Raw genomic sequence first — 27903 nt, 5'->3', positions numbered from 1 at the left:
TTCCTCTCCTGCAGAGCTAACACTACACAGACAATAGCTGTTCTGCCCTGGTGTGCTCTGCCTTGGCAGGGAAGCAGCCTTAATTCCTGAGCGCATTATGGCTGCGTGCAGCACGGCAACCCCTCACTTTACAATACAATGAGCACAACATAGAATGGTTGGAAGAGTTGGAAGGCACCTTAAAGATCATCTAGTTCTAACCCCTCTGCCACGAGCAGGGACACCTTCCACTAGACCAGGTTGCTCAAAGCCCCATCCAGCCTGGCCTTGAACACTGCCAGGGATGGGGCAGCCACAACATAGGGCAGTCCTACTGCCCGGGTCCCATCTTTTTATGAGAAAGCTGTGAAAATGAGCCTCTGATGAGCTGTTCTACAGCCAGTGCACCTTGGTACGAGCAGATACCCATCACCAGGTCTCCTCAGCCAGAACAGCAGGAGCATGTGCTGGGACTCCCCAGTTGGCTGTCTGCCTCTCTGCGCAGCTGCAAGCAGGGTGACCACACTCCTGGTTGAAATCAGTAAGTCTTGCTGCACTCAGGACTCAACAGCAGCACAAAGGGTAGTACAGTCAACAGGTAGCTGGCTTTTCTCCAGGCAATCCAGAACAGCACTCAAGTGTTCACTTTTACACTTGAGGATCCCATGATTTTCATTTATTTTCATTAAGTAGCAAATAAACAGAAGCTGTGTCGTTGCAGTGCAAACCCAAAGCTGTTTCCAAACCTCAAGTGGCCACATGTAGCTGGGAGGAGTGGTGGCCCTGCAGCCTAACCGCTACCTACTTCATTTTAACATTTGGAAATGTCCTCCTGAGGCAAATAAAAGGATATTTTATATATTTATAACAAACACACCAAAGGGAGGATTTTAAAGGACATTTAGGAGCCTGAGCTTGAAATAGGGACATAAACAGCTTCTGAAAAACTGCCTTCTAAGCCTTAGCAACAGCAGACACAGCTGCCCCAGACCAGTATACCCACACACACACAGAGCTGTCTGTGCCTCCTGGGCTGTAGGATGTGCTGGGGTAACCCCCTCCATTGGGAACTGGGGTTTCTCATGCCAGGAGCTGTAAAGTCACACCCAGCTCTACTCTAGGGAGCTTGCAAGACAAATACAAGATGGGGACACACAGACACGGCAGTAGGCTGGGAGTGAAGGGTGACAACATAACAGATGAGCAACGTTCTCCATCCTTGGTGTGGGGAACTAGAAGCCAAATCAAGACTTACATTTGTAGGAAAACCTGGGGCAATAGTTCGGGATTTTTTAAACAGAGCTAAAGCAAATACAAACCTCTGGCACTTACTAGCATCCTAACATGTCTTAGGAGGAGAAGTAAAAAGATATGGCTGCAGCTTCCACAGAGCTGACACAGAGCCAGTAATTACGAAGGGCTCCCCATCTGTGCTTCCCACCTCGCGTTTTCCATGTGGGATCCCAGCTGTAGCACTGAAGGAAAAAGTCTCACATGGCAGATGGAGCACCTGAAGACTACGCAGTACAGCAGGTTTTGGCCCTGTTGATGTGGCTTGTTTACCTCGATCATTAGCTGTGTATCCTGTTTCCATCAAAACCACTCCTCCGGTGTGTGGTGGGTCTGGCCAGCAGCAGCCTGGCAGCTTCAGTACAGGACACAGGAACAGGCTGAGGTAGACTTAACAGCTTGCTTTCACACATGTGCTACAAGTAAATTCGAGAGTGATGATGAGTAACACCATGGGTTTGATTGCTAGATCCCCTGGGAGCAGAGGCTGGCTCTAAATAAGCCTAGAGATGTAGTCAAGGTTGTGGAGGATGAAGATGCCAGAGTTGAGATGGTTGGGACTAGTCATCTCTCTAAACTCTGTGATGGTGGGGTGGGATCAGATTATACTTAAATGTGCAAATTATTTTTTCTTCCAAAGACATTACAACCACAATTGAAAACAGAGGCACTGCAAACTGCCCATAACAGCAAACTATTTGTACCGTAATATTTCCTCCTTTAGGATCCCAGCAGTCATATGATTGAACTATTCAGGCTGCATTCACTCCCAAAGCAAAAAAAAACCCAGTATATCCCTTACTGGTAAAATAAGCCACATACTGCTACAGCTGCAGAATGGGACTAAAGAACAGGACTGCAATAGGCATGAAGAATAAAAGCTTTCCATTTAAACTATCCGGGTTTTGTTCAGTCTTGAGCCAAGAGGGCAAAGGGGACATCGTATCATGGCCTTCAGCTGTCCAGTGGAGGATACAGAGAAGATGGGGCCAGAATTTTCTCAGTGAACAGTGATAGGACAAGAGACAACAGACACAAGGTGAAGCATTAGAAACTCCAGTTAGACATGAGGGAAAACGCTTTTCACCATAGGGGTGGTCAGACACTGGAAGAGGCTGCCCAGAGAGGCTGTGGCTCTCCACCCATAGCTCAACTGGACACAGTCCTCCGCAACCTGGTCTAACAGGACCAGCTGTGCACAGGAGCTGGCCCAGATGACCTCCAGAGGTCCCTTACACCCTGAATTACCCTGATTTTTTGAATACTATCAGCCTCTCACTCTGGTAATCACCCTGAGAAATATCATTACACTGCACATTTCATTTACTTTTCAAAAAAAAAAAAAAAAAATCTAAGTATAAATCTCAGTACAGGAAACATAAGCTCATACTACAACGATGTTGTTACACACCACCAGCAACCACACCACATGCAACTGCATTATACATGGCCATATAGGTTAAGGCTGTTTCTGCTGTCAGTGAACAGGAGCAAGAATCTGCAAACTGTTTTCCAGAGAAGTGGTTGTCACCACGCAGTCACCAGACCAAACAGGTACAGTGGAGGGGACACGGGACATAGCAGTAACAGGGATGCATCACCCTGTGAGCAGAAGAGTTGTCTCCTTCATCTTTGTAGGGTTTGTTGCTTTGGGGAAGCTGGCTTCCCCAAGACTGCTCAGGGTTTCATTGCAGTGAAGCTGTGTTTTTCTGTTAGGTCAAGAACAGAAAGTCTCTTAGATTGCCTCTGCAGTCTAAGATGGGAGAAGCATGTTCAGAAGACAATCCAGCCCATTAACCTTAGGTGCCTCTCTTACAACCACATTCATTTGGCTGACTTTAAATTATGGGAATATGGAATGAGATTAATCATGACCTAAAGGTGCCCACTCCTTCCCCTTGGCCAGGATGAGGTGTAAACCGCAAGCTGAGAGGTGGGCATTGCCATTACAGATCTTTAAGATGGTGGGGATTAGCCTCAGCCCAAGGGATGCCTGAGAGTGGTACAGGGCCCGCATCAGGGATATCTTCTGTGGTCCCTTGGGCAGCCAGGACAGGAAGAGCTCTGCTTCAGTTATACAGCTGCTCCTTGGGGTCCCCAAGGCTCAGTGCAAGGAAGGAAATCGAACATCTTTTCCGAGCATTTCTTGGGCTTTGGTGTTCCCTGAAGAGAGAATATGTTCTTCCTAGAGGTGGGCAGGAAGGAGCAGAGGGGAGAAAAATGACTCCCTTGAGGTGCAGGGGGCACAGCTGGGAAGAGAAAGGCATTATCATTCTCCTGCTCCAGCCTCTTAACAGCTGCCAGCTCATGTTCAAATAATGGGGGCTGCAGATGTGCTTTTCAGACCTCTGCTTCCAGGATAGGAAGGTGCCTATATCCTTGTATCAGCATCTATCTCAGAGTCTCTTTCTGAGCTTGCTTTAACACTGCTTTCCTGTCCTGCAGTCTTCAGTTCATCCATTCTCTTACTACCAGGTAGCCTTTTGGGGCAAGTGGGGAGATACCGAAACCAAGAGACAGTGCAGTATTTGGTGCCTATGCCAAATGGAAGATCGTAGACCTTGGAAATGAGCTGAGAGATGTCTGCTTCTCCCTCGTGGCTATGCTTCCACGCCAGGAGCCCCCGCTCCTCCTGTGTTCCTGCAACAGCAAAAATGAAATCATTGTATTTAAAACAGCAGGTGTTTGAGCACAAGACTACCTTGAGTGCCTCACACCCACTTCTGAAAGCCCAGCACGCCCAGCACAGCATATGGATCCCTTGCTCCTAAGCCCTTCTAGCTCCAAAGCTCTTTACAAAAACTCACTAATGAGCTTCTAGACAATACCCGTCCTCCTGCAATGGCTTTCAGTCTTAAGCAGTCTTCTCCACCGCTTGCCATGGGAATCAAGTATACCAAGACAGGTTTTCACAAGCCATGGGGGATCCAAGAACTGTTCAAAGGGGAGTTCGTACAGTGCTAGGAAAGCAAGGCTGAATGTTAGCTGCCCAGATACTATGGAGTAGAGGAATAAGGTTTAGCTGGCAATTAACTAGTCTGTCACAGCTGTTTACCCTAGCCAAAGAATTGCAAGTGCCTGTAGTTGTTGTAACACCGAGTCCCTCTTGAGAAAAGGAGTAAGCACACCTGTAAATCCTGCCTGGAGGAGCTGAAGATAAAGGGCTACAAGAAAAGTATTGAGCCAGAAGGAGATTCACTTTCCAAGGAGCCTGAGACAGTCAAAGCAGCTGGTTAACGGAGTGTCCTTCCTGCTCTTTTTCTGTAGCAGAAAAGAGGGCTTCCTCTCCTATTCTTATGCCATCCCTCCTCAGACGCAATGAAAATCAGAGGCTCTTCCCTGGCTGCGTGGGCCAGTTGCAGCTGCTATATCCTATCTTTAGTCACCAGCCTTTCCTACTGCTTTCCACTGGTGTAGCACCAGTTAAAGCCTCAGTTTTAGCACAAATGTAAGGAGGCACACATTTGGTCCTTCCACTTCTTCTGGTTGCCTTTCTTTCTCCTTTCAACCAGCAACATGGCTCTAGGCTGGCATTTTCCCTAAAAGACACTTTTCCCTAAAAAATAAATCTTTTTCTCAGACTGGGTTGTTCCTGAAAAAAAATTAGTTAGTTTTTGATAAGCTGCTGTTTTCCACCCAGAGACCATTTCAGTGATGTCTCCTGTTCCTCACCCCTCTCTGGGAGGAGTTCAATCACATGGTGTTTCATAGTTGGTAGCACAACTCCTACCTATAGAGCAGTAGTCATGAAGACAAAAATATGCTAGGAGACAAACCTTAGGGCAGACAGAAACTAGTAGCTTAGCTCATTTCAGCAAATCCTACCTGGAATGGTGTTATCAAGGATAAACCCCAAGAGTCCACCTACAAACATGCCAGTGGTGAGAAGCACCTGGATCACCTGGTCCAGCTGGATGATTCCTAGCAGAAAAACAAAGCTTTGGTGAAGAGACACATTTGGCCAGCAACATACCCAGTGCCAAGAGGCTGCAAGCTGCATGCTTGTTTAGCCAAGACTTGCAAATCCCCAAGCAGAGCTTAAGATTTGGCAGTGCAAGAGAGATTGATCTCACTGTCAGTTCCAAACCTACAGTTTTATTCTGCGTAATTATCCACTGACCCAGCTGCCGGTGGGCAGGAGGTTACTCATAAACATATTAAGAGCCTATTAACAGTGCAGACCACACCACTGTCCCAGAAAAAGCTGCCTTCTGCTCCAAACACACTCTGCATCTCCACAACACAACACCAAGCAGTTTCCTACAAAAGCACAAGCTTCAGTTCCCATTGAAATACAGGTATATTTAGCATGTGATTTCACCATGAGTTAATCAGGTGTGATGTTTCTCTGTGAGGGCTAACAGACATGAGCAAAGCCCAGTGGCACTGAGCATCTGTTAGACCACCTACAGAGTGAGGGATTTGTGAGCCCAGCTCTTTCAACAGCCCGCCGAGCATGCCAGATACACCTTAAGAGAGGACACTACAGCCTTTATGATGAACTCATTAGTCACACAAGACACAATGAAGAGGTTAGTGTTGGAGGACTGGAAATTTCAATAAAGTGAACTTGATGGAATTTAGTAGAGGAGTCTGCTCTTCCATTTTGGAAGTACAAAGTACTATTGTGTATGAGCCCATAAGAAAGCCTCATTCATTGAGATGTTGATCAAAATTCAGCCCTGGAGTATTCTCTTGACCCATCCTGGGAACGTGTCCCAGGGAAGCACTCTGCAATCCTTAGCGCAACAGGAATCTGGTGAGGGGCGGTCACTGATCAAGAGCAGAGATTTCTGCACCAGAGCTGTGTATCAGAGCAAAGGGCAAGAGCAGCCCTCCCAGAAAGAAACAGGCAACAGTCAAAGCACGGGTTTCGGGGGTTATCAGGAAAAACTGCATTTTATAAGATTTCTATGGATCAGCCTTTGCTTCAGTTTTATGCTACAGGAAATGCTTCTGATGTTGCTTCTTACCTGTTTCCAGCAGTGTAGTATTTTTGTTTGCCCAGTTGGGAACCGTGAGGCCAGCAAATACAGAAAATCCAAAGATAAAGATGTTTCTCGAGGAGTTCATATCAGTGTACTGCATAGAGAAATTGTATACATGACATTTGGAATTACCCAAGTCTGTGGATTACCGTCATGTTCATGAGACATGCTCGGATGTAAACACTGCCTGCAGGAGCGGACCTGGGCAGCAGCCCTGTTGCTGCTGGGGTGTTGGTGATCCTGCTCCCCCCAGTGCCAGCAAACCCTGCTCTGACCAGGGAACCGTCTGTGATTTAGCCCCTCTGGGTACATCCCCTCATCTTCTCCCAAGGAACTGCCAATGCAAACGTTTGCATTCTGACTTAGCCTGGTAAGAACCTGACTTGAAACAGAAGTCTCCTTCCCTAAGGATGCAATGGCACTTGCACAGCCGTTACCTGCAAATTGGAAATCCCCACTGCCGTGATAACTCCAAACATCACAAGGAACATGCCTCCGATCACGGGGGTGGGTATGCTGGCAAGCATCGCCCCGACTTTCCCCGAGATGCCGCTGAGGAGCATGGCGCAGGCACCAGCAATGATCACCATTCGGCTCCCTACCTGGGGCAAGAGGAAGAGTAGGCAGAGGCAGTCACGCACTGACTGACACAGAGAGGCGAAGGATGGCAGGCTCCAGCTCTAACCTGCCGGGCAGGGGTTGCACCTCTGGCTGAAGCACTCAATGGCACATTCAGCAGCCACTGGTGAGCTGGGATTTTCACACTGCGCGGGAAGCATCTGTATTTGTGTGGGCAATCACGGAGCCACACACATTTACATGGCGTTATCCTCGTTCCTACTGTTGTCATGACTTTAACGGTTTGCTCTTAAACAAAAAGAGTATTATTAAATTAAGAGCACACTAATCCCACACACAGCTTTGCTCTCGCTCCAGCCTAGAAATGTCTTGGCATACCCACAGCGCTGCAACCACTCAGTCAACCCACTGGACAATCCTTCCACCAGGGTTTGGATTGCCATCTAAAAATGGCTTTCAGTGAGGTGTCCCACACCTCCCAGATTCCTCCATTCCCTGGAGATCAAGAGTTGGGAGACCAGAGCTAGCTGGCTGGCTGCTCCAATGCCAAACTCTGGGATCTGGTATATCCATTCCGGGGTCAACAAATGGCTAGTCAGAAATGGGGAAGTATCTTGGTCTGTCCCTATCTCTCATCACCCATTGCTTCAGTAAAACCATTTTTATTCTCATTTCTTCCCCCTAGGAAGAGCCAGGGTGGCCTTATCTGGGTTGGGCACTACAACAAAGGCGGCATGAAGCACCAAGCCATTCCTTTCATTCAGATCTGTTAGAGCATGCAAATAGGGAAAAAAAGAGTATCTGCCAAACAAAGGGATGAAAGAGACATTTACAAACTATGGAAACTAAAAAGAAAAGCAGCAATATTTACTAGACTTTCACGTCAAGATATGCCTTGCCACACCAAAACTTGGACGGCTTAAAGAATCACGCTAAGATTTACAACATTTGTGTCTTAGGCAGGGAACTCTGTAATCCTCTGCAAACATTTTATAATTCAATTAAATATTTTAATCCCTCCCTTTAAATATCTGAAGAATGTCATATTTACAGGCAGGGCTTTTTCTGAATGCTTTCAAGAAAAAACATTCCCAGTAACTAGTTCTGTTTCTTTTTTAAGTATTTCTTAAACATGCCCTTTTAAAATATTTTAAGTCTTACTTGATTGTGAAAGATAAATGAAAAAGATTTGGTAGGGAGTTTCAAAATAAAATCATTCATTGCCTTCAGGTGGGCTTTTTATATTCCTCGGCTTAAAACCTTGGGACACCATTACCATCCAAACTGTAATTTAATAAAAGCCAACAGATCTATTTGTTCCAGGATTAGAATGAAGCTTCAGATTTTTAATTTGTCAAAATGTCAAACTACCCGGTATATGGAATTGGCCTTGAAGGCAAATTACCTAATCCACTGATACCACAACTGGGTGCATATGCTGCTAAAGCCTCTAGTTTAGTTTGTTTCAATTAATTATGTCAGGAAAACAAGAAAATCAGTTCTCTTTCTTAAGATTGAAGAAACTGCACATTTCTCTACTATCTATATGGTGACTGTGAGGTCTTTACCTCGCCTTAAAATCCTCTTTCTGGGAAATCCTCTTTTACTGGCATGCTGGGCTTGACCAAGCAGCTTAAATATAGGTGCCTGGTGCCATTTAAGCTGTTGCATCCTGGCAGCTTCCAGCAGCTTCTCCTTGCCTTATCTGACAGCTCCTGTGGATATCTGAAACCTCCAAAGATTTTTCAGGTGGTGCTGGACACCTCTGTTTAAACAGGAGAAACAAGTCCCTTATGTTTCCATTTGTTATGGAAAAATGTGTTTCCCATGTCTTTTTAAATAAAATTAAATCTGCATTGTGGTCTCAGCACCCCCACTGATTCCAGCCACAGCCTTTACACTGATATAAGGTTGACTGAAATGAGACTATTTTCTGCTCTGTTCACACACTGCACACAACACAGTGTGTGAACACAGTGAGCAGAGGTGGGATCTAAGGGAAACATCTCTCCTAAATCAGCAAGGATGGCATGTCCCTCTGAAGGACTTGAAGTACATGGGAGAACATGTCCTATAATCTGATAATTATGAGTCTGGGCACTTCTGCCCTGTGCTACATCCCATATGCACAATGTATGCAGCAAACTACATGTCACAGAGTCACAGAATCAGAATGGTTTGGGTTGGAAAGGACCTTAAAGCTCACCTAGTTCCAACCCCCTGCCATGGGCAGGGACACCTTCCACTAGACCATGTCGCCCAAGGCTCTGTCCAACTTGGCCTTGAACACTGCCATGGATGGAACATTCACAGCTTCATTAGTCAGCGTGTTCCAGTGCCTCACCACCCTCACAGTAAAGAACTTCTTCCTTATATCTAACCTGAACTTCCCCTGTTTAAGTTTAAATCCATTACCCCTTTTCCTAGCACTGCAGTCCCTGATGAAGGAAAGAATGGGCTCAGGCATACTATCAGTATCCTCAGATTTCATAGTGACAAGGTACATGTGGTGACAGGCTAAACTGGACTCCAAGCAGACATCCAGACAGCCCTTGCTGCTGGAAGCAGCCATCTTGGTCAAACACTAACATTTCACTCTGTGAAAAATGGTTGCTGTGAGTGAGGTTTATAAAATCCAGTGAAATCAGCAATATTACAGAGTGGGAGCCATAAATCATATTCTGCATTTATTTATTGACTCACAGCTCTGCTGACATGACATTGTTTATTGACAATGATCTAAAAATGGTCTCCAGTTGGCTGCTGGATGTACCCATCCCCTGGCTGTAAAGCTTAGTGAAAATCTATGATCTGATTGTCAGGCTTATCTCTTGATATTTCTTTCCCTTATAAGAGCAATAAGGTACTCAAGGGATTCACAAAACTTTATGAAAAGGTAAAAACATAATCCTTTGCCATTGCATTTTATAATCCCAATCCCATGATTGCCATCCTTGTGTTATAAAAACTGGAATTTGAAGTCCTATTAAAGCTTTCCTTTCCCCTTCCCTTTCCTTCCCTTCCCTTTCCATTTCCCTTCCCCTTTCCTCTCCTCTCCTCTCGTTTTCAGGCTAGCACAAGCTCTCTTTAGTCTCACCTAAGCTAGGTGCCATGAATAACAGCAGTGTGCACTTACCCCATACGCAGACCATAAGCAGAGAGAAAGCAGGACCGGCCACCTCTGTGAGGTGCTTCGCAGTGCTGCTGAGCCGGTCACCAATGTGCCAGGGCACATCTTCCACCATGCCTTGCAGGAGGTGGGCTAAGATCGCACCCCAGGTCGAGCACATACCCATGTGCACCACTCCTTTGTACAGACACCCCTGGTTTAAACCTCCAGGAGCCACCCCGCTGCAGTGAGGCTCACCTTGGTGATGCCCAGGGCCCCCACGTTCTCACTGTACGAGGTGGTGCCGTTCCCCGTCCCCCAGGCGCCAGCCAGGAGGCAGCCGATGCCTTCCACCCCGATGCCACGGCTGATGGCGTGCTTCGGTGGTGGTGGGGCCCCAGCCAGCCGGGCACAGGCGTAGTAATCTCCCACAGACTCCACCATGGAGGAAATCACCCCAGCTAAGATGCCAAATATCCCAGCCAGGCTGACGGTTGGCACTCCCCACTGGCCTGCAAGTAAAGAGCTTGGTTCAGGTTGGTTTGCCCTGAAATCTATTGCAGAGGGTTAGGGAAGAACAGCAGGCATGCTTGTGGGTGTTTGTCTGAATTTTGACATTTCCTCTCCCCCTGCTAGCCATAAGCAGAGGTGAAAGTGGGAGAAGGGAGAAGCGTGGCAGGATGAGGAAAGGCAGGACAGTGGTACCTGGGTAAGGCAGCCGAAACCAGGGAGCCTGGGACAAAACATCCCCACGGGTGTCCGTCCGGGCCAGGTGGCCATAGGCAGTGGGGTCTGCAGGGAGGACGTTGGTCACCGTCAGCACGTAGCAGAGCAACCAGCTCAGGGAGAGCCCCATCAGCACCTGCCCATCACATGCAGCAGTGGTGTCTAGTTAGGGTATGGCCACATCTCTAGCATGGTCATGAGGGAAAAGGTGTCTCCCCACCCGGCCCTTTCCTCTGCACATGGAATGGAAGTAGAGGGATGGCAGTGGGTCCTGGTGACCCTCCCTCCTTCCCTCCCTCCCGATGGTGAGGGCCTTGGGGACCCTCTTCCTCTCTGTCCCCTCACTGCATAGGGTGGGATGGGAAGCACCAGTTCGGCTGGATGCGAGCGGAAAGACCCCAGGCAGCCTGCGGTTGGTGAGGCCAGTCCCTCTGCCACATCCCTGGGAGCCCCAACGTACCGGGAAGATCTGGAAGAGGTAGACTGGGGAGAGGTGGCACTTCTTGCCTCCCTGGTAAGATGGCAGTGGCACAGGGACATCTTTCAGGTACTGAGAGAACAGAACTATGAAAGAAATAGTCCTAGAAGGAGGGAAAACCAGGCCATTAACAAAGTGGGTGCCCAGCTGCCCACCTGTCCCCGCATTAACTGAAAACCTGCTACCCAAGGAACCAGGATTCCAGAGGACCAAAGAAAACCAGGCTCTCAGCACCAGAGAGTGGCTCCCCAGTCCAGCAAGCCTGAGGTGGAACAAGCTTCTCTGCATTTGCAAATACCTTTTTTTCCTCTTTTGTTTCAAGACTGACCCTACAGATAGTGCATCAGTGAATATGACACAGTTGCAGGAAACTTAAGGATGACTCTTAAGAAACCCCTGAGAGACATGCAAGGTCCAGGCAGGCTTTGTAGGAAACTGTCCCTGAACTTCTGTGCGATTCAGATATACTGGAAATACAAGATTTGTTGGTTTCCTGATTTTAGGTTTACCTATACTGCTCTCCAAGTGGCAAGAAGCCTTGGGCTGCATAGAGTGAAAGAAAGAGGATCCGATTTTGCTGTGCAAGTCCCTATTTTGAAAGAAAAAAACATGGTAGGACTGTGGGGCTGCACGTGGCACCCACAGAACCCTCCCAGCCAGCTAAGAAGGGGAGAGCGTGGCCCTCCAGTCTGCCCAAGGCATGGGAGCTCATGTGTGCCCATAGCAGCACCTGGGGCTTGTTCTGGTGGAAGCAACCATGAGGTGCAGCTCCTCTCCCATCCCTCATGTAAAATACATCTCCTGTGAGCAGCAGCACAGCTGGGTCCCTCACAGCAAGTTGTGTCTGCCCGACAGGTGTCTGCTCCCCAGAAAGGGCAACCAGATGAAGCTGGAGGCTGCCATATGCAGTGAAAGGGCACAGACTTGGGCACCTCACCTTGATTGCTGAGCTGGTAGAAGACCTTGGACATTTCCCTCCTATGTTAGCCAGGCCTCTGAAGGGCTCTTCATTTTTTTATAACAAGTCTAAATTGTGTACATTGAGTGAGTTAATCCAGATAGGATTTGGTGAGAAGTCAATTGCATCAGCTGAAGTGCACTGACAGTGCAGGGAAAACTGGTAGCTTTCCATGCGTGAAAAGGTGATGAGGTATAGGTTCAATGTTCATGGGCAGGCAGAATACTGGCAGTGCAAAGGAAACACTAACCTCACCTCTCTGTGAAGACACGCCACGACATACAGCCAAAGGTTATCTATTCATGACAATTGAATGACTGGAGGCAGAAAGTCTGAGGAGGAACTAGTTTCCATTCATGGTTTCTAAAGCTACAGAGCCCAGACAGACTGCGTCAGCGCACATTTTGTACATTTGCATTGCAAAGGTGCTCACAGCCTTATGAATCACTGCAGAGCCCTTGTCTATCTATCTCGGGTAGGTGTCACTGCTTATTATTCAGGTTGCCTGGCACATTCCATTAACAAATGCTATTTTCAGCTGCTTGTAATTCTACCTAACTTTACCCATTTAGGATGAATATTTCCATGGAAAACATCAGCCTCAGGCTAAATGTTTCTGGAAAAAAAAGTATCCCAAACCTATTTCAAAGACTGATGTTCAGGAAACAGACTTAGTATATAGTCTGCATTGAGAAGGTCAGTAGCAGGGTCTGCTTGTGACCTGGAGCAGAAATTTGAGGTTTAGTAGAACTCGTTCTTTGGGCTCTATTTGTACAAAAATGTGTTCTGGTATGCTCAGTCTGTAACAATGATCATTCATCCCAGGTCCCAGGCAGTCGACAGAAACATCTCAGGCGTTCGCATTTGCAGCCCCTAAAGGTTCTGAGCCTTCTGAGTACGTGCAGGCTCTGCTCAGTGATGAGCTGTTTATGCACCATCACACGGAGCAAGTGAGCACATGCTACATCAGTTTCTTGAGGCAACAGTGGTTGCCTCATGGGGGCTTTGGGATAGGGTGGGGCTGAACAGCAGGGCTGAGACCACATGGCTCATGTCTTCTACCTTCTCCATTATCGCCCTCCCTCTTTCCCTAATGACACCCATGGAGCATGCAGAAGGCAGCAAAACAGGACGCAGAGATGGCTTAAAGCATAATGATCAAGTTTGGGCTAAGGTGCCTGAGTCAGGAAAATCAGGAGTGGGATTGGCACAGGTAGAAGATGGGACAGAAATGAACCAGACACAAAAAGTGACCTGGGTTGAGAGCGGAGACACGGGCTGGAGGCAGGGTTGCGTTGTAGGCAGGGTTTGGGGTTGTATGGGGTGCTGGTGGAAGAGACCAGTTAGGTGAGGAACTGGGGGTGGAGAAAAGAGGTAGCTTTGGGGTCTGGGAGGGCAAGTTCAGGGAGAAAAGAATGAGAGGGAAGTGGACTGGAGCCGGTCCCCAGAACAGCATGCTGCCTTGTAGGGCTGCAGACAAGCCTGGCCCCTGAGTCTCCAAAGGCAGCTCTGAAATCACTAACTGGTGGGATGCCATAGGGAGGATAGCAACCTACTCCTGCTGCATGTTATCCCAAGCTGAAGTCTGCATTAGGGATCTGAAGGTACCAAATCTGCAGGAGAACCATGCAGTGGCATTTCTACTTTTTAAATTAATTCCTGAAATACCAAGGAAATTCTGCCACCAAGCACGCTTGTACACTGACGCCCAAGGGCACACACACGAATACCTCTGAGAGAGCACTCACTGCCACAAAGCCACATGGGCATACATTTCCAGAGCACCCTGTGGAGAAAACAATTCCTCCTCATCATGTGAAAACAATGCAAAAAGCTATTTTAACTCGAGGAATACCTAACTCTGAGTGCTCAACTTTGTCATTTTAGGAATGTATTTTTAACTTAAACAATGGGTGTGTAAAACAGTGTGCACAAACAACTGTGACAGAGACTGCCCCCAGGAAAGGCTTGTTTCTCTACTGACCTATGAACAAACTTGGGATTGTCACAAAAATCAGATTTTTTAACTCATTTTTGGGTTTTGCTTTGTTGCTGAGGGCTCTAACCTTCTGCTAGTTTCCATTGCACCCCCGCGGTGCTGCCTTGCACAAGGCCACTGTATGTTAGTGCTCAGTGAACAACCCTGGAACTCAGAGGAACCCTGCTACAGACTGTGACATTTGGTTTCATGTTAGAGGTAGGTGGTTTGTGTGCACTCAGCTTTTGCATGGGGAAGTGAGACTTACATGAAAGCTATGCCCCAGTGCTGCCCAGCCTCGTCCCCAGCCGAGTCAAAGAGAGGAAGTGCAACCAAGGTGATGGTGGGGGCAATTGTCAGGGGGCCGATGAACCTCATCAGAAATCCAATCAGGCCAGAAAATCCAACGAAGATTTGGAAGCAGGAAGCTACAATGATAGCTCCTTGCAACTGGAAAAAAAAAGGGAGGGAGAGAGCAGAGGTTGAAAGGCACTCCAGCTGCATCACACGAATCCAGCACGAGAGCCAGGCTCAGCCTCCAGGGACAGACCAGCACAGAGGCCTCCACGGACTACGCAAAGCCTGGCTGAGCATCTCATGTGGGGAAGGACCCCCAATGTACCAGCACACCAACTCCCCCTTGGCTAATGGATTTAGTCCTCATCAGGATTCATTTTGTTCCAGGGACCCCCTCCTCCCTGTCTTCCTGGGCCAAGCAAGCATGCATCAGCTTCCTTGCACTGTCTCTCCCTGCTCCCCCAAAACGCAAGGGAAAAGCCCTTGCCCTGAAAACAGGAGCAGGGCCATGATCTCCACTCATCTCCCATCTGGGAAGGGCTTGGGGCACTTCAGCACACTGGTAGGGCAGGGCAGGTGGGTCATTACAGCCTCTGTTTTGTTCTGAGTATCAGTTTCCCTCGGGGGACACATTTATCACCCTGAACTTTCCCATGTTTGACAGTCACTGCTAAGTAGCCAGCAATCACATCCTGAAATGCTGCTCCCACATGTCAGCTTCATGCGGGGGATTCTCTGCCTTCACAGGTTGGATGATAAAGCCAGGTTGGGCCCTCTGTGGTGCTGAGCACCTTCCCTCCCCTGCCTTCAAGCTGAAGAGGAACACAGTGGCTTGGGTGAAGGTCTTTTGGAATTCTGAATGCTTCCCAAGAGCTTTGCAAAGCACCCCAGTGAATGGATGGACAGAGGCAAATTTAGCCACTTACACTGATAAGGCAACAGATGTAGAACAAGGCAGTGAGATCCCCGACCTTTCCTTCTTTTCACTACCTAAGGATGCACTTCTCCTTAATATTTACAGTAAGTTCTGCATCTGCATTTCTTTTCTGCCACTTACAGTAAGTTCTGTATTTCTTTTTACTGTTTTCTGTGCTTAGACAGGGTCTCTTCCTAGGAAACATCTTTCCTCCCTTCCTTCCTCAAGGCTAACCATGCTTCATGAAGAGTGGATCTGGCTGGACCAGTGGAGACTTTGCAAGCTCCATAGATCAATAACCTGAGGTCTGCATGTCCCCTGTTCAGCAACAGTGAAGCACCTGCTTTTTTGCTAGGGAATAGATGCTTAGGAAGATGCAATAGGGCAAAGGGCCAAGGTGTACTGCAGATAGAGGGATCTCTGGAAGTGATGGCCCTGCCATGGTCAGGCACTTTTCTGAAAGCAAACAGCCCTGATACAGAGTAGGTGCTACTGAAAATGCAATATACCTCTCGCATCCGTGTCTGCCAGACTTCAATGAACTCTGGTGAAGAGACATTCACCAGGGTGGCATTCTGTGTCCAGGCAGGGCACTTCCACTTGGGGAGAGATAGCATGGCCAGGGTGGGGGTCAGGAATGCAAAAGTCCCTCCTTGAATAATAGGCAACCTGGAAGGAGACAGAGGGAAAAGATGATGAGTGAGAATGCAAGAAACCCAGCTCCATACAGGTGAGAGAAAGGAAAGCAAAATAACCTAAAAAATCAGTCTGCCCATGGCCTCTGGCAGTATATTTTTAAATGCTCTGGCAGGTCTCTATCACTGACTATGGGTGGGAATTGCTGCCCATTGCACTCGAGAGTAGGGAAGAGCTCAGGGTTGGCAAGGGAGGGGCACATCAGTGCTGCAGTCAAACTCTGCTGCCCTGCATTAAGGAAAAAGTAGCCCTCCTAAGGTATGATGAGACCATGGAGCTGCACAAAGTAGAACATCAACAAAAGGAAAAAGCCAGAGGAGGGGAAAAGCCCAAGGAAGAAAGATGGTGAGACTCTGAAGACAAGCTCAGCATCAATCTAAGCTCAAATCTTGCTACTATACAACTGCTTCCTCTGCCCCCTTCAGCTGCCTCTGTTTTCTTCACAACCTGCTCATGAACACAAGGACATGCACTGGCTACTCTCCGCATCACAACCATCCTCAGACTGAGGGAAGTAGAAAATGTGACCTGGCTTTTTGTACTGACACTGCCAAGGAGACCTGCGTGGATGGGTCTGAGCATGCTGGCTGCGTGAGACCTTGGCTCCACACCACATGTGTCTCCTGGCTTAGAGTAACCCTCACTCTGCAAACCCCTCAGGCTAGCAAGGAGCTTGCACGTCCAAAGGCACTCAGCGCTGGCTTTGCATGGTAGAGCCAGTGCTCCTGTGAGCTACACCAGCCTCTTTCCATGCATGGAGAAATGGAGGCAGAGACCTAAAAGGTCTGACTGGCTCTTCAAAGCCCCACAGGCATTAAGCCCCCATTGCAGTGCAAGTTGTTCTGGCCGTTCCTCTAGGACGCTTGGAAAAGCCAAAGCTGCCTGAGGGCGCAGGCTGGCACAGCAGCTCTGAACCAGCCAAAGGAAATTTCTGAGGTGCTTCTGCTCCCTCTGTTTAGGAAGGAAGCAGTCCCCAGAGCAACCTCTCCTTGCACCAGGAGGTCTCATGGCTCCTGCACAGAAAAGCAGCAGGGCAGCGAGCCAGGTGGGTACTTTTGCAGGGCAGGGACTCCCCTGAATCAGAAGCATTTCCACCATTCTCTGGAAAGCACTGGAAAAATAAGAGATGGCACAGCTGTAACAGCATCACGTCTCCATCACCTAAAGCAAATATTTATACCACTTCAATTACTCATGCCATGCACAACTGAAGCACTGTCAAAGCTTTGCCAGTAAGTGGTATTTGAACATCAGTCATCTGTGGAGTTACTTTATGGCATTTGGCCAAATATGTTGCAGCCTTCAAAGGATTTTGCTTGGCAAGGCAAAAAATCAAAGAAAAGGAAACAGAGAAGGCCCAGTGCCACCACTGTTGAATTAACAATAGATTTATAGCTCCTGCTGAGTTGGCCCTCAAGCTATTTCACAGCCAGTGCTGGCAATGATTGCACTCAGAGGAAACTGGGGTGCCAAAGCAAGGCAAACAGGGCACACTAAGCTCTTTCCCATGGGCTTTGCAAGAGGAAAAGCTGCAGGTTTAGGGAAGGAAATGTGATGTTCTGATAATCACTACATGATGTCCAAGCATCTGCTAAGGGGGGGGTCACCATAATTGCAAGCAACATATGTCTCCCCTCAGGATCCTCTTGGATAGTGTATCCAGTTACTGTCTGTGACCCATCACTGCATTTTCATGCTGTGTAACATGACTGAGCTGCAGGTTGCACCAGGTCGGGCTTTTTCCTTGGCTGTTGCTTCTGGAGGGCTGCTTCTGAACCATGCTTGCTCTTGGTGGGAACCTCCTCATGGCCAGTTCCCACCCATTCATTCATGTGCCAACAATGTCTTTTAGCCAGCATGGTTTGCCCCTGCCTGATGACTCCCATTTCTCTCCCAGACTAGTAGTAGGCTGCAGCTGTACCCCTCTGAGCCACCAACATGCTAACCAGGCCAGCCTCTGTAACACAAATGGTCTCCCTTCCCCATGCCACAATTACAGACCATCTCCATCCCTCTTATCCTCTGAATTAGTCTTTTTTCAAATATGGACACTGCAAACTGGGCAGAGCACTCAGCTGTGGGCTCTCCAGGGCCTCAGAGAGCGGAATGGATGTTTTCCAGGAAAAAGCATCTCCTCCACCTCATTATTTACCATTTTTCTAGCTGTCTTCTTGGTGACTTATGGCTGTCAACTACTGCAGGGTTTCAGAAAACAGAAAAAGGAGAAAAAAAGAAAAATCTGCTTCTCACTGTCTCCTCAGGCTTGGTTTGCCTCCAGCCATACTGCAGGCTGAGTCCCACCTTCCTGTCAAGAATGTCCTCACACCTTACAGTCGGGGCCAGCAACAAGGCAATTGCATCCTCAGCACACCAAAAGCCATTCCAGCTTATCCCTCGGGAACAGCTTCTTACCACTTAATTTGACGTGTTGTTCCTCATTTAGCTAGTCAGCCACAGAAGAGGATCCCTGTTACTCCTTCATCCTCAGCTAACAGCAAGCAGGGGATGTCACAGCTCTCAGGTATTCACCGAGGCGTTTGTGGGTGCCTAGGAGGACACCAGGCTGAATCGCACCAGCAGCCACAGCCATGGTCATGTACCCCAGCCTGACTTTAACTCAACTGTGAAGAACCAGATTCTCTCTTTTTCATGGCCAGGACATCCACCTCCTCCACTAATCCTTTAGTAATGTAGGAGAAGGGGAGCACCCTCTGGGGAGATGTTTGCCCACAGCCACTTCTTAAGACAGACAGAGATGGGGGGAGAAACAGGAGGAATAAAAACATTTTGTGGAGCTGGCAGTTGACCAGTGATTTGATGGTAGAAGAGTTTTAACCCGGTCACTCAGACTCGGAAGCCAAAGAATATGTGATTTTTGCCTTTGAAGCAAGAAAATGGGTTCCCACCATACTGGAGGAAAAAACAGCCTGTGGAAAGAGAGAAGCAGCCCAGAGTTATGACAATGAGAATAAAAGAAATTTTGCAAGGCCAGCAAAGATACAGGGTCTTTGTGGCAAGAGGGAGTGCTTGCAGTCATGTCGTTTACTAAGTAAGTCAAGTCCTTCATTTTCTGGGTGGTGAATGACAACTCCATGCTCATCTCACCACTGGCTATTCAGCAGCTCAGTGGCAAAGAGGATTTACCTTGCTTACATTCAGATTGTACTGCGAATCCCTGAGTATGGAAAATGGCACCACTTAACAGGATGCATGTGCTGCAGAGCATCTCCCTGAGTCCCTAAGCAGTGGCAGATGGGCTTCAATTTCTCCCAGTTATCCTCTGCCCTATAGTTTCCTATGGGATCTGTGATCTTGATCCCAGGCCCAGATCAGAAGAGTCCTGCCTCAGCTGGAGGATCCTTGGGGTAAGGAGCAAGCAGATACTGTTTACTGCATGTTTCAGTACTTTATTTTTTACAGGAGAGAATAATACAAACCCAACTAAAGGTGCACAAAGTACCAGGAAATGCAAAAGTCAGAACAGCAAGTAGCTGTTAATGTACAGCGATTTCAGGATGCTTTGGTATGTGCCCTGATTGCCCAAGAGTAGAAAATGACCTTCACTCTACACCAAACTGGTGGCTGTGCACGTATTAATTCTACAAACATTCTACAAAAATCCTACATCTACAAACTGTTTTGTCATGTATCCCATTTCTTGCATTTGGCCTACCTGACTCCAAAGAGGACCTGCAGCAGGGTGCAAATCCCTGAGACAAAGAAGATGGTGCTGATCAGGTGGCTCTGGGTGAGGAGGTCATGCTGGAGGCAAAGCTCTTTGGAGAGGATCAGCGGTATGGCTATGAGACTTCCCAGGGCTGTCAGAAAATGCTAGGAGCCATAGAGAAAAACTGGGTGAAGAAGGACACAGAACTGGCTGTATATTATTACTGTGTTGTTGAGGGAAATCTAATAGCGCACAGATTTTTGTTTGGGAGATAATAATGCTACCCATTCTCTTTTTTGGCAACTTCTATGCTCTGTTAGGTGCTCTTCCAAAGCACCTACTAGAGCGGCAATACACCCCCACAAACTTCTCCCTCTTTCCGTGCCCAAAGACCTTTTGCAGAGCTCTGGACTCTGCAGACCACTGTCAGGCACAATCATTTTATCCCCAGCACCTGCAGACAAAGCTGTCTGGGGCTCTCTTCCAGGAAGGTGGGGACACCCCAAGGTAGGGGGAGAGAGTGACCAGGCAAAGTGAATGCAAATGTTTCAGTCCATCTCATTTGCACCACAAAGGATAACATGGGAAGTTGGCAAATTGGTCCTACCAATTCTTTGCTATCAGTAGCTTTTCTCACATGTTACTTATGGATAACCATGAAAAATGGATGCCAAAGAATGGAAAAATCAGTCATTGCATTTTTCAGAAGAGTCACAGACATAGTTCTACAATGACCTTCAGTTAATTACTGAAAATTATGTTTCAAAGTTATTTTTGCTTTAAATATTAACCTTAGTTATTAGCTCTCAAAGGAGCATGGGACTATAGTGGTGGGACTGGTGGCACTCAGAAACTCACTTTGTTCATTAGAGGCATGCTTTATTAAAATTACGATGCAGACATGTTCAGAAAACTTGGTTTAATACACTCTAAACTTGAGATGACCATTTAAGAAAACAAAGTACAAAATGTCCACCAAGCTCCAAGCACAGCCCATCGATAACCTTAATAATTCTGAGGTCTCTCTTCCCTGAGGCTCTGTACCCAGCATTGTATTGGTGGCATTCGGTCATTTAATATACCTGGTGTCCTGGGTTCAGCATTGACACCAGCCAAAGCAGTGTGGGCCCTTCTGTGCAGTTCATATTCACATGGGAAGGCAGAAGTTCATTACAGCCTTTACACATCTGGTTACCTTCAGCTGAGGTATCCGACTTGTTCTTATCAACTATTTGGCCCCAACCCTGGGACCCTGCCTTTCCATTTGCACTTCAAGGGGCGTAGTGTAGTGAGGGGCACAAGGTTAACAGTCTGTGCTGAGGAGGTGGTGGGAAGGACTTGAGCTCACAAGGTCCAGCCCCAAAGCTCCAGCCATGCCCAGTCATGGCAAAGCACTCCCAAATTCAGGTTTCACCCTCATTACCCCGCTGAAGAGCCATTAAACTTCCACCCAGACCCAGCCTCCTCCTGCTCCCCCATCACACCTGAATGCCCAGCAGGATGCACAGGTACCAGGGAGGCACGTCCATGACAGTGTAGGCAAGCTTGCTGCCACTGTGGCCCATGTACCTGCCTTCCTCTGCGCCCTGGGCAGCATGATCCAGTGAGGAGCAGTAGTGTTTTCCATCTTCGCCCTGGACAACAGGAGAGACCCTTCATTAGCCACAGCCTTCCCCTGCAGGCACCCAGCAGCCACCTCTTTTGTGGCCATGCTCCATGTCTTGCAGGAACATCTCATATGTAGCTTTCAACGATGCCAGGCTAAAAAGGAAGAGCAAGGGGGAAAATCAAAAGAGAGGTGCCTCTCTTTCCACCTATGGAAAATTATATATGCATGTGTGTGTCTGGACCAGAAGAAACATTAGAGAGTGTCTCAACCTCAAAGGGACATCTGGAGAAAGTACACTGGAATCATTAACATCTAGCTAAGAATGGAGGAACTTCGATCAGAAGCAAGGAAGAGTGTACAGTGGGTTAATCAGTGAAAGCTGCACTGTCCCCTGGGTTCTGTCCCTCCTGGCTGTCCCACCCAAACAGCGCTTTTGATAAAATATGGTAAAGCAACTTGGTCACCACTAATTACAGAGTAGAAGCATGTTTTACATTTAATTTCTTCTTAAGTCTTCTCTTTCCAATCTCCTTACACTCACCCTTACAAATGTTCTGCCTCAATAAACACAACTGCCCTTTGCCTTACTAGAAAACCTCGCCCCTACAGAGGAACCCGGTAAAACACAGGGACACCAGTGCATGGGGAGTCCCGGTGCCTGGTTCTAAGGATCCGGCTCAAAGCAGGGCTACTGGGGTGCTGCCCCAGCTCAACCACATGTCATGGGGAATGGCACCCAGAAGGACGCCCCAGGGTGGGAGCAGCATCGGGGACCAGGAAGCAGCCCGGGGACCCGGGGCCTCAGGGAAGTGGCAGGGTCTGAAATAGCTCCCCGGGAAGGCTCGGATCTCCTCCCAGAAGCCCCAGGGCTCCCCAGAGAGCTGTACGCCCTGTACAGTTTATTTGTACAAAGACATGTTTTGCCAAGGAAAGCAAAATACTGCTTTGCTTCAGTTGCCACAGCTTTTAAGCTATGTAAAATGATTCCATGATTCTATGATTCTAAGTTATGATTCTATGATTCTATGATTCTAAATGCTCCTGGTTGTCCACTCCTCCTCCCAACCCAGCCTGACCCCTTTGCACACACATGCACGCACACACGTTGCCTGTGCACACGGACACCCCATGTGCACACACATACACATGCGCATCCCGCCTGTGCATACAGACACATCCCTGCACACATGCACGTAATAGAAGAAGGCTGCCTGGGAAGCCACAATGTTTTGAGCCAAATGCAAAAGCTAATTTGGATCCCAAGTAATTTGTTTCTCTGACCCTTCTCCAGCCAGTGAGTCCTCAGCACCCTGGCTGCAGAGGGCTTTTCTGGGCTGGGATGCCCTGCTCTGTCAGGGACAGAAAGCTGTTGTCAAGAGAAGCTCGACCAGTTTGTCAGCACCAAACTTCTTGGGTTTTTTTTATCATCCAAGTCCTGCTGGAACCTGAAGACACTGAAATCTTCAGCAAAGCAAGGTAGCTGCAGTAATGTTCATGGCCTATGTACCAAGGGAGGCAAACAGCTAATGATGAGGTCAGGGAACAGGGATGTAAAATCAATGTAACATTCAGCCATAAATATTGCAGGTGAGGCAGATTAATCCTCAAGGACTTCATCGTTTACCTGAATCCTCCAGGTTTCCATTCTCATAGCTGAGCCTCCAAAGTCCCATTTTAGAGCAAGCTGTTGAAATAACGCTATGTAATACCTTTTATTTATTTATATTATCTTTGTATTTATCCAGCCTAGGCAGGCTGGGAGCATTATAGGTACTTCAAAATAGATAGGTGAGGGCAGAGTTAATTCAAACTGAACTCAGGCATGAACTTCAAGAGCAAGAGGCATTCCTGAATAACTCACTCTGGAGACATTTTCATTTCAGAGCAGGAAAGCCTGAGACCATGGATTAACAAATGTACAGCAAAGTACTTAAGACTGCCCATGCATGGAGTTATCTGGGGACGGCTACTCCTGAATAACACCATGGGTAGATGAAATGCTAAGCTAGGTGGACAGCAGTAAGCTCCTTTCCTTGCATTGCAACTTTTCCTATGTTAACCAGGAGCTTGTGCCAGTAACAGCCCCACATGATCATCACATGAAGGCCTGAATCACCCCAGGAGCTGGAGGAGAGTGAGTGAGCAGGGATGGAATGGAGATGACAGGATGAGACAGGACCGGAGGCAATGGGCTCAAAATGAAACACAGGAGGTCCCGTCTGAACATGAGGAAATACTTTTTCACTGTGAGGGTGACCAAGTACTGCATAGGTTGCCCAGGGAGGTTGTGGATTCTCTATCCTTACAGATATTTAAAAAACTGTCTAGACACGGTCCTGGGCAACTGGCTGTAGATAACCCTGCTTGAGCAGAGGGGTTGAAAGAGTTGACCTTCAGAGGTCCCTTGCAACCTCAGCCATTCTGTGATGCTGAGATGATGGCAGAAGGACAAGGCAGGAGCAGCCTGGAGCAGAGAAGAGGAACTGCTGCTGGCAGTTTTCAGCCCAGATGCTCCCATGAATCCAGGGGACCAGGACACCTCCATGTGCCTCAAACTCCAGTCATAGCATAAGGGCCCTTAACAGCATCTTAAATAAGCACATCAGGAAGGTAATCAGATACTAAACTGCTTAAACCACAGGTAAAAGACCTCTGTCTTCTACCTTCTCCGGGGTGATTCAAACCAGAGGAAGTCACCAGCCTGATCTGTGTTACGGCTGAACAGGTAGAAACAGAGACCCTGTTAAGAATACCAAATGAAGATCTCTGACTTGCTCTGAGCACCTCCCGGAGGCACTGCCCAGAGCTGGCACAGCACTCCCACCTCCACTGCTCACAGCAAGCTCACCAAGAGCTAGCCAAGAAATGGGAGACCTGTACACCAGGAGGTTAAATGCCTCCTCCAAGGTCCTCTAGATGGGTGGTCTGTACCAAGGCAGGAAGACGGTTGCAGGACCCCACTCCTTCACACCTGCTGTCAGAACATAGACTGCTCTTTTAGTTTCTAATGGAGGTGACCCCTGCTGTGGGATAGTAAGGGGACTGCTGTGCTCCAGGCCTTTGCCCTATGGCTGTAATGGCCTGCAGCATTTCCAGGGCACTGCACGCCCCTGAACTGACACATCATTTACAGGTTTTACTACCCTGCTATAACTCTTCAACATGTCTTCCCCCAGAGGCTCCCAATCCTTTTTTCACCCATCTCTCTGACAATTCATCTCACTAGAAAAAGGCAGAAGACACACAGAAAACAAAGAAACACATTCTTCACTAGGCTAAATTTCTATTGTAATTTTACTAATTATTATGTAAAGTGCTCTACCCAGGGACACAGCCACAAGGTGCCACAAGCTCGCTTGCTTTTCAGTACAGATACAAGTGTGCTGCCATTCATCTATGCTACCATTTTAGAAATAATGGAAGAAAACCCAAAACTTAAAAGGCACCAGAGAGTAGAAAGCATGCTGAGTCCACAGCAGCAGGCTGTAGTGTGGAAATCATTCCTTAGATTCCTGTTGATAAAGGAGCTGAGACAGACGTTTACCACACACCAACATCTTTGCAGCCAGTCAGAAAAGCCCCTAGCTTTCCCTTTCTCCTCCTTTTGCAGGTCTCGTACCTGTTAATGCAAGAATTACCCGTCAGAGACAAGCAGACTCACCATGAAGCTGGGGTTATCTAGCCCGTTGAGCTCTTTGTCTGAGGAGGGGGTCATGCCTTCCACTTGCTTTCACCAACTGCCTTGAAAAAGAAAGACCGGTAAGAAGAGGAAAGCCTCCTAAATTGCCACTTCTCCCAGTCAACTCAGCCGTAAAGAATCAGGATAAGAGGATGCAGAAGCTGGACTTCAGCAGTCAATCAGCGCTCAGTCCTAGCTATTCATGTGAGCTGTATTGCAGAAGCATTTCCTTTCCCTTGGCTTATATAAGTGACTCCTTTTCTCCAGCTGATTAGAGGACCGGCATTCAAACCAAACTGGAAAGCAGCCCTTCCCTGGACTGAGTGAATCAGTAACTGATGTCAGAAAAACCTTTCTCCGTAGGTAAGGATGCGAGAGGAAAGACATTTCTGTGTTTTCCTGGCACAGCCTTGAAACTTGTTGCTTCATTATTGATTCAACAGCACCTCGTATTTTCTGTTTGGGTTGGGCCTGTTTGAAGAGCTTTGTGCTGATCTTTAGAAAATTCAATTTCTAGATGGTTTCACTTTTTCTGCATGTAAACTACTGTGTATTTTGGCTTAGGTACAAACATCGTCATCTTGTATGATAATCCTATTACAACATGAAAAGAATGAGGATTTTACTGGGAACCTACTTAAGGCAGCAACCAACAATCACATCATCAGAACATGACACCAGGGAGGTATAAAAGGCAAAAGATTGAAAAAGGACTACTTCAGGTCATCCAATTATCTCCATTCACCTAGCTGAATGGTGATCATTGATGGCCCAAAGCACAGTTACCGTTCTCTTAATAAGCAGCAAATGGTGCTAATATTCCATCAAGCTGTTCTAGCCAGCCCAGCCCGGGCCTCTTCAGATTAAGTATCTGTTTAATTTAATGGCTTCCTGAGGCAGTGAACTTCCCAGACCAGCTGCAGAGAGCTCCTGTGGAGAGAGGCATGCTATCGCCTACACTCAGTGACCACCCATTGGGAACATCTCCTGGTTTCCGCACAGGAAACAGTGCAACTGAAATAAACTCTGGTCCCTGTTTCTCCTGTAGAGCTTTGGTATTCTCAGATGTCAGACCAGGACTACATTACAGGATGAGACAACGTTGCCCTAAACACCATCAGTGAAGCTATAAGCTGCTGGACAGCTAATTTTTAAGGCATCAAAATGATCAGATGTTCACAGTTTTGCCAGATCTACTCTCTGAAGTCCCATTATACAGGAGTCTCCCTGTATTTTTAAGTGCAGGAAGCGCATTTCCAGCCCCAATGATCTTGGCACAAGACCACTTATTATCTTCCTGCAAGCTCTAAATGAGAAGTCTTTTCCTAGTCAAACTACCACTTTCACCCTCAACTCTACCAATTCCCAGCACAGAGGGAGCAGCACAACCACCCCACCCTGTTGTACAAACTTACTCTTCTTTTGTTATCCAATGCACTGTATGGTCGGGCTTCACTGTATATTTATGGTCTGATTGTATATATGGGCAGTGTCCATTAAGCAATACTTGTGAGGATGGCAATACCAGTGAGGATGCACCATTGCAAGGCTCTAAGAAAAGGAGTACTGGATTTTTCCATTCCTTTTTTGAAGATACATTCCTGCTTGCATTTCTGGATGGATATAGCGCAGTTCTCCAAGCAGCCATCTGAATCTGTCTATTCTGATATCTTTCACTAACCCTACTCCACTGCATGAATCAGCCACCCTGTGTGCTTCACAATCTCACTCAGAATTTTTTTTGTCAAGCCACAGCAAAATATTCCTCTGGGGCTAGTCTGTCTTCTCAGCAGACTTTTATGAGACCACACATCAAAAAAGTCCTCCACCTCTTAATTTCAGGCCAGCATCCGTTCAATGACTCCTCAGACCTGCCATAACCTTGTTATCAGATGAGACCTAGGCATTCAGTAACCAGGGTTTCTCCTCTTTGGTTGTATAAACTTGCGTAACAACCCAAAGGCGAAGGTGCGTAATAATGCCTGTGTCATCTAAACTAGCATGTGAAACTGCCCAGAGCATTAAGTGAACAGGAAGATAAGAAGACAAACCAAACCAATGAACTAAAAAAAAACCCCCAAACCATTGTATTGTTATTAAAAGCCAGTAATAACAATAATCCCTTTTCTCAAAAAAGCTGGGTAGAAAGTAATTTTTCCATTCTGGGAAAGTCTGCAGTGCAAAAATTTCACTATAAGAGTACCAAGAGACTGTGGGTTTTCATGAAAAACACAGGAAATAAGTCCTATGTATCCAAAAGCCTGGACATCAGAGCACGCCTGTTAGGAATGAAGAGTTCAACAGTACCAGCCTCTCGCCAACAAAAGGTTAATGCTATAATCTGGAATCTAGAAGGAGGTTATGAAATAGCACAATGTACATGTCAAAGTAGAAATTTTATGGAGTCCACGTGAAATGCCCCTGCCTGTAATATACTGTCTTCGGAAATAAGCAAAATAAGTAGGAAGTCTCTGTGTGCATGCAAATGTCTGTGTACATCATATGCATATGTACATGTGTATATTTGTGTATATATAAGAGGATTGGCAATAAATTACCAACTATGAGATTTTTCAGGAGAAGGAATTATTCAATTAGCAAAGATGCAGGTTTAAGTGGTAATATTGTCATTTACTGGTTATTTATGACAGGCTAATCATTGTATGAATGGCTTTGAAGAATAAATAGGCAGGTATCCTCCCATCCAAGTTATTCATGATGTGTTAGGACAGAAAACATAACGCTTCCCCACCCCCCACCCCGGATACAGATTCCCTTTAGACTTGTGTGTCTGGCATATCTCTGGCTATCAGTCAAGCTACGTGGCCAGCGGCTCATGTCAGTAAAGGCTGTCTCAGTTTATGCCACCGGGGCCAGAAGCAGCCAACTGAGTGTGAAAAGCAACTAATTGAGGAAAAGGCTGGGGACATGGGAGACCAAGTTCAAATCTTCAG

At 47.3% G+C, this 27903-nt stretch overlaps 1 protein-coding gene across 2 annotated transcripts; it reads right to left on the bottom strand.

Moving 5' to 3' along the window:
• Positions 1 to 152: 152 nt before the first annotated feature.
• On the bottom strand, positions 153 to 25445 carry LOC115605699 (solute carrier family 23 member 1-like). 2 transcript variants are annotated; one of them, XM_030480502.1, is made up of 12 exons: positions 24932 to 25445; positions 21146 to 21295; positions 19668 to 19825; positions 15808 to 15967; positions 14354 to 14535; positions 11132 to 11252; positions 10651 to 10807; positions 10204 to 10457; positions 6695 to 6859; positions 6243 to 6351; positions 5095 to 5190; positions 153 to 3909 (listed from the first exon to the last, which is right to left on the bottom strand). In XM_030480502.1, exons 1-12 carry the CDS (start codon positions 24983 to 24985, stop codon positions 3641 to 3643), a joined length of 1875 nt encoding a protein of 624 aa, XP_030336362.1. In that variant the 5' UTR covers positions 24986 to 25445; the 3' UTR covers positions 153 to 3640. The 2 variants fall into 2 exon arrangements, with proteins under 2 accessions (XP_030336362.1, XP_030336363.1); XM_030480503.1 differs by lacking the exon at positions 6695 to 6859.
• Positions 25446 to 27903: the final 2458 nt, after the last annotated feature.

Source organism: Strigops habroptila, chromosome 3 (assembly GCF_004027225.2).
Source record: "Strigops habroptila isolate Jane chromosome 3, bStrHab1.2.pri, whole genome shotgun sequence".
Lineage (NCBI taxonomy): Eukaryota > Metazoa > Chordata > Aves > Psittaciformes > Psittacidae > Strigops > Strigops habroptila.
This window is presented reverse-complemented; position numbering and strand designations above follow the sequence as displayed.

What these genes read in the sequence shown, in the direction of transcription:
- LOC115605699 (XM_030480502.1), bottom strand. Translation starts at nt 24,985, where the DNA reads ATGACCCCCTCCTCAGACAAAGAGCTCAACGGGCTAGATAACCCCAGC. An exon ending in CAGGTCCTCTTTGGAGTCAG is followed by an intron (nt 15,968 to 19,667) that starts GTAGGCCAAATG and finishes GTCTCCTTCCAG; the next exon opens with GTTGCCTATTATTCAAGGAG. An exon ending in CACTGGGGCATAGCTTTCAT is followed by an intron (nt 11,253 to 14,353) that starts GTAAGTCTCACT and finishes CCCTCCTTCTAG; the next exon opens with GACTATTTCTTTCATAGTTC.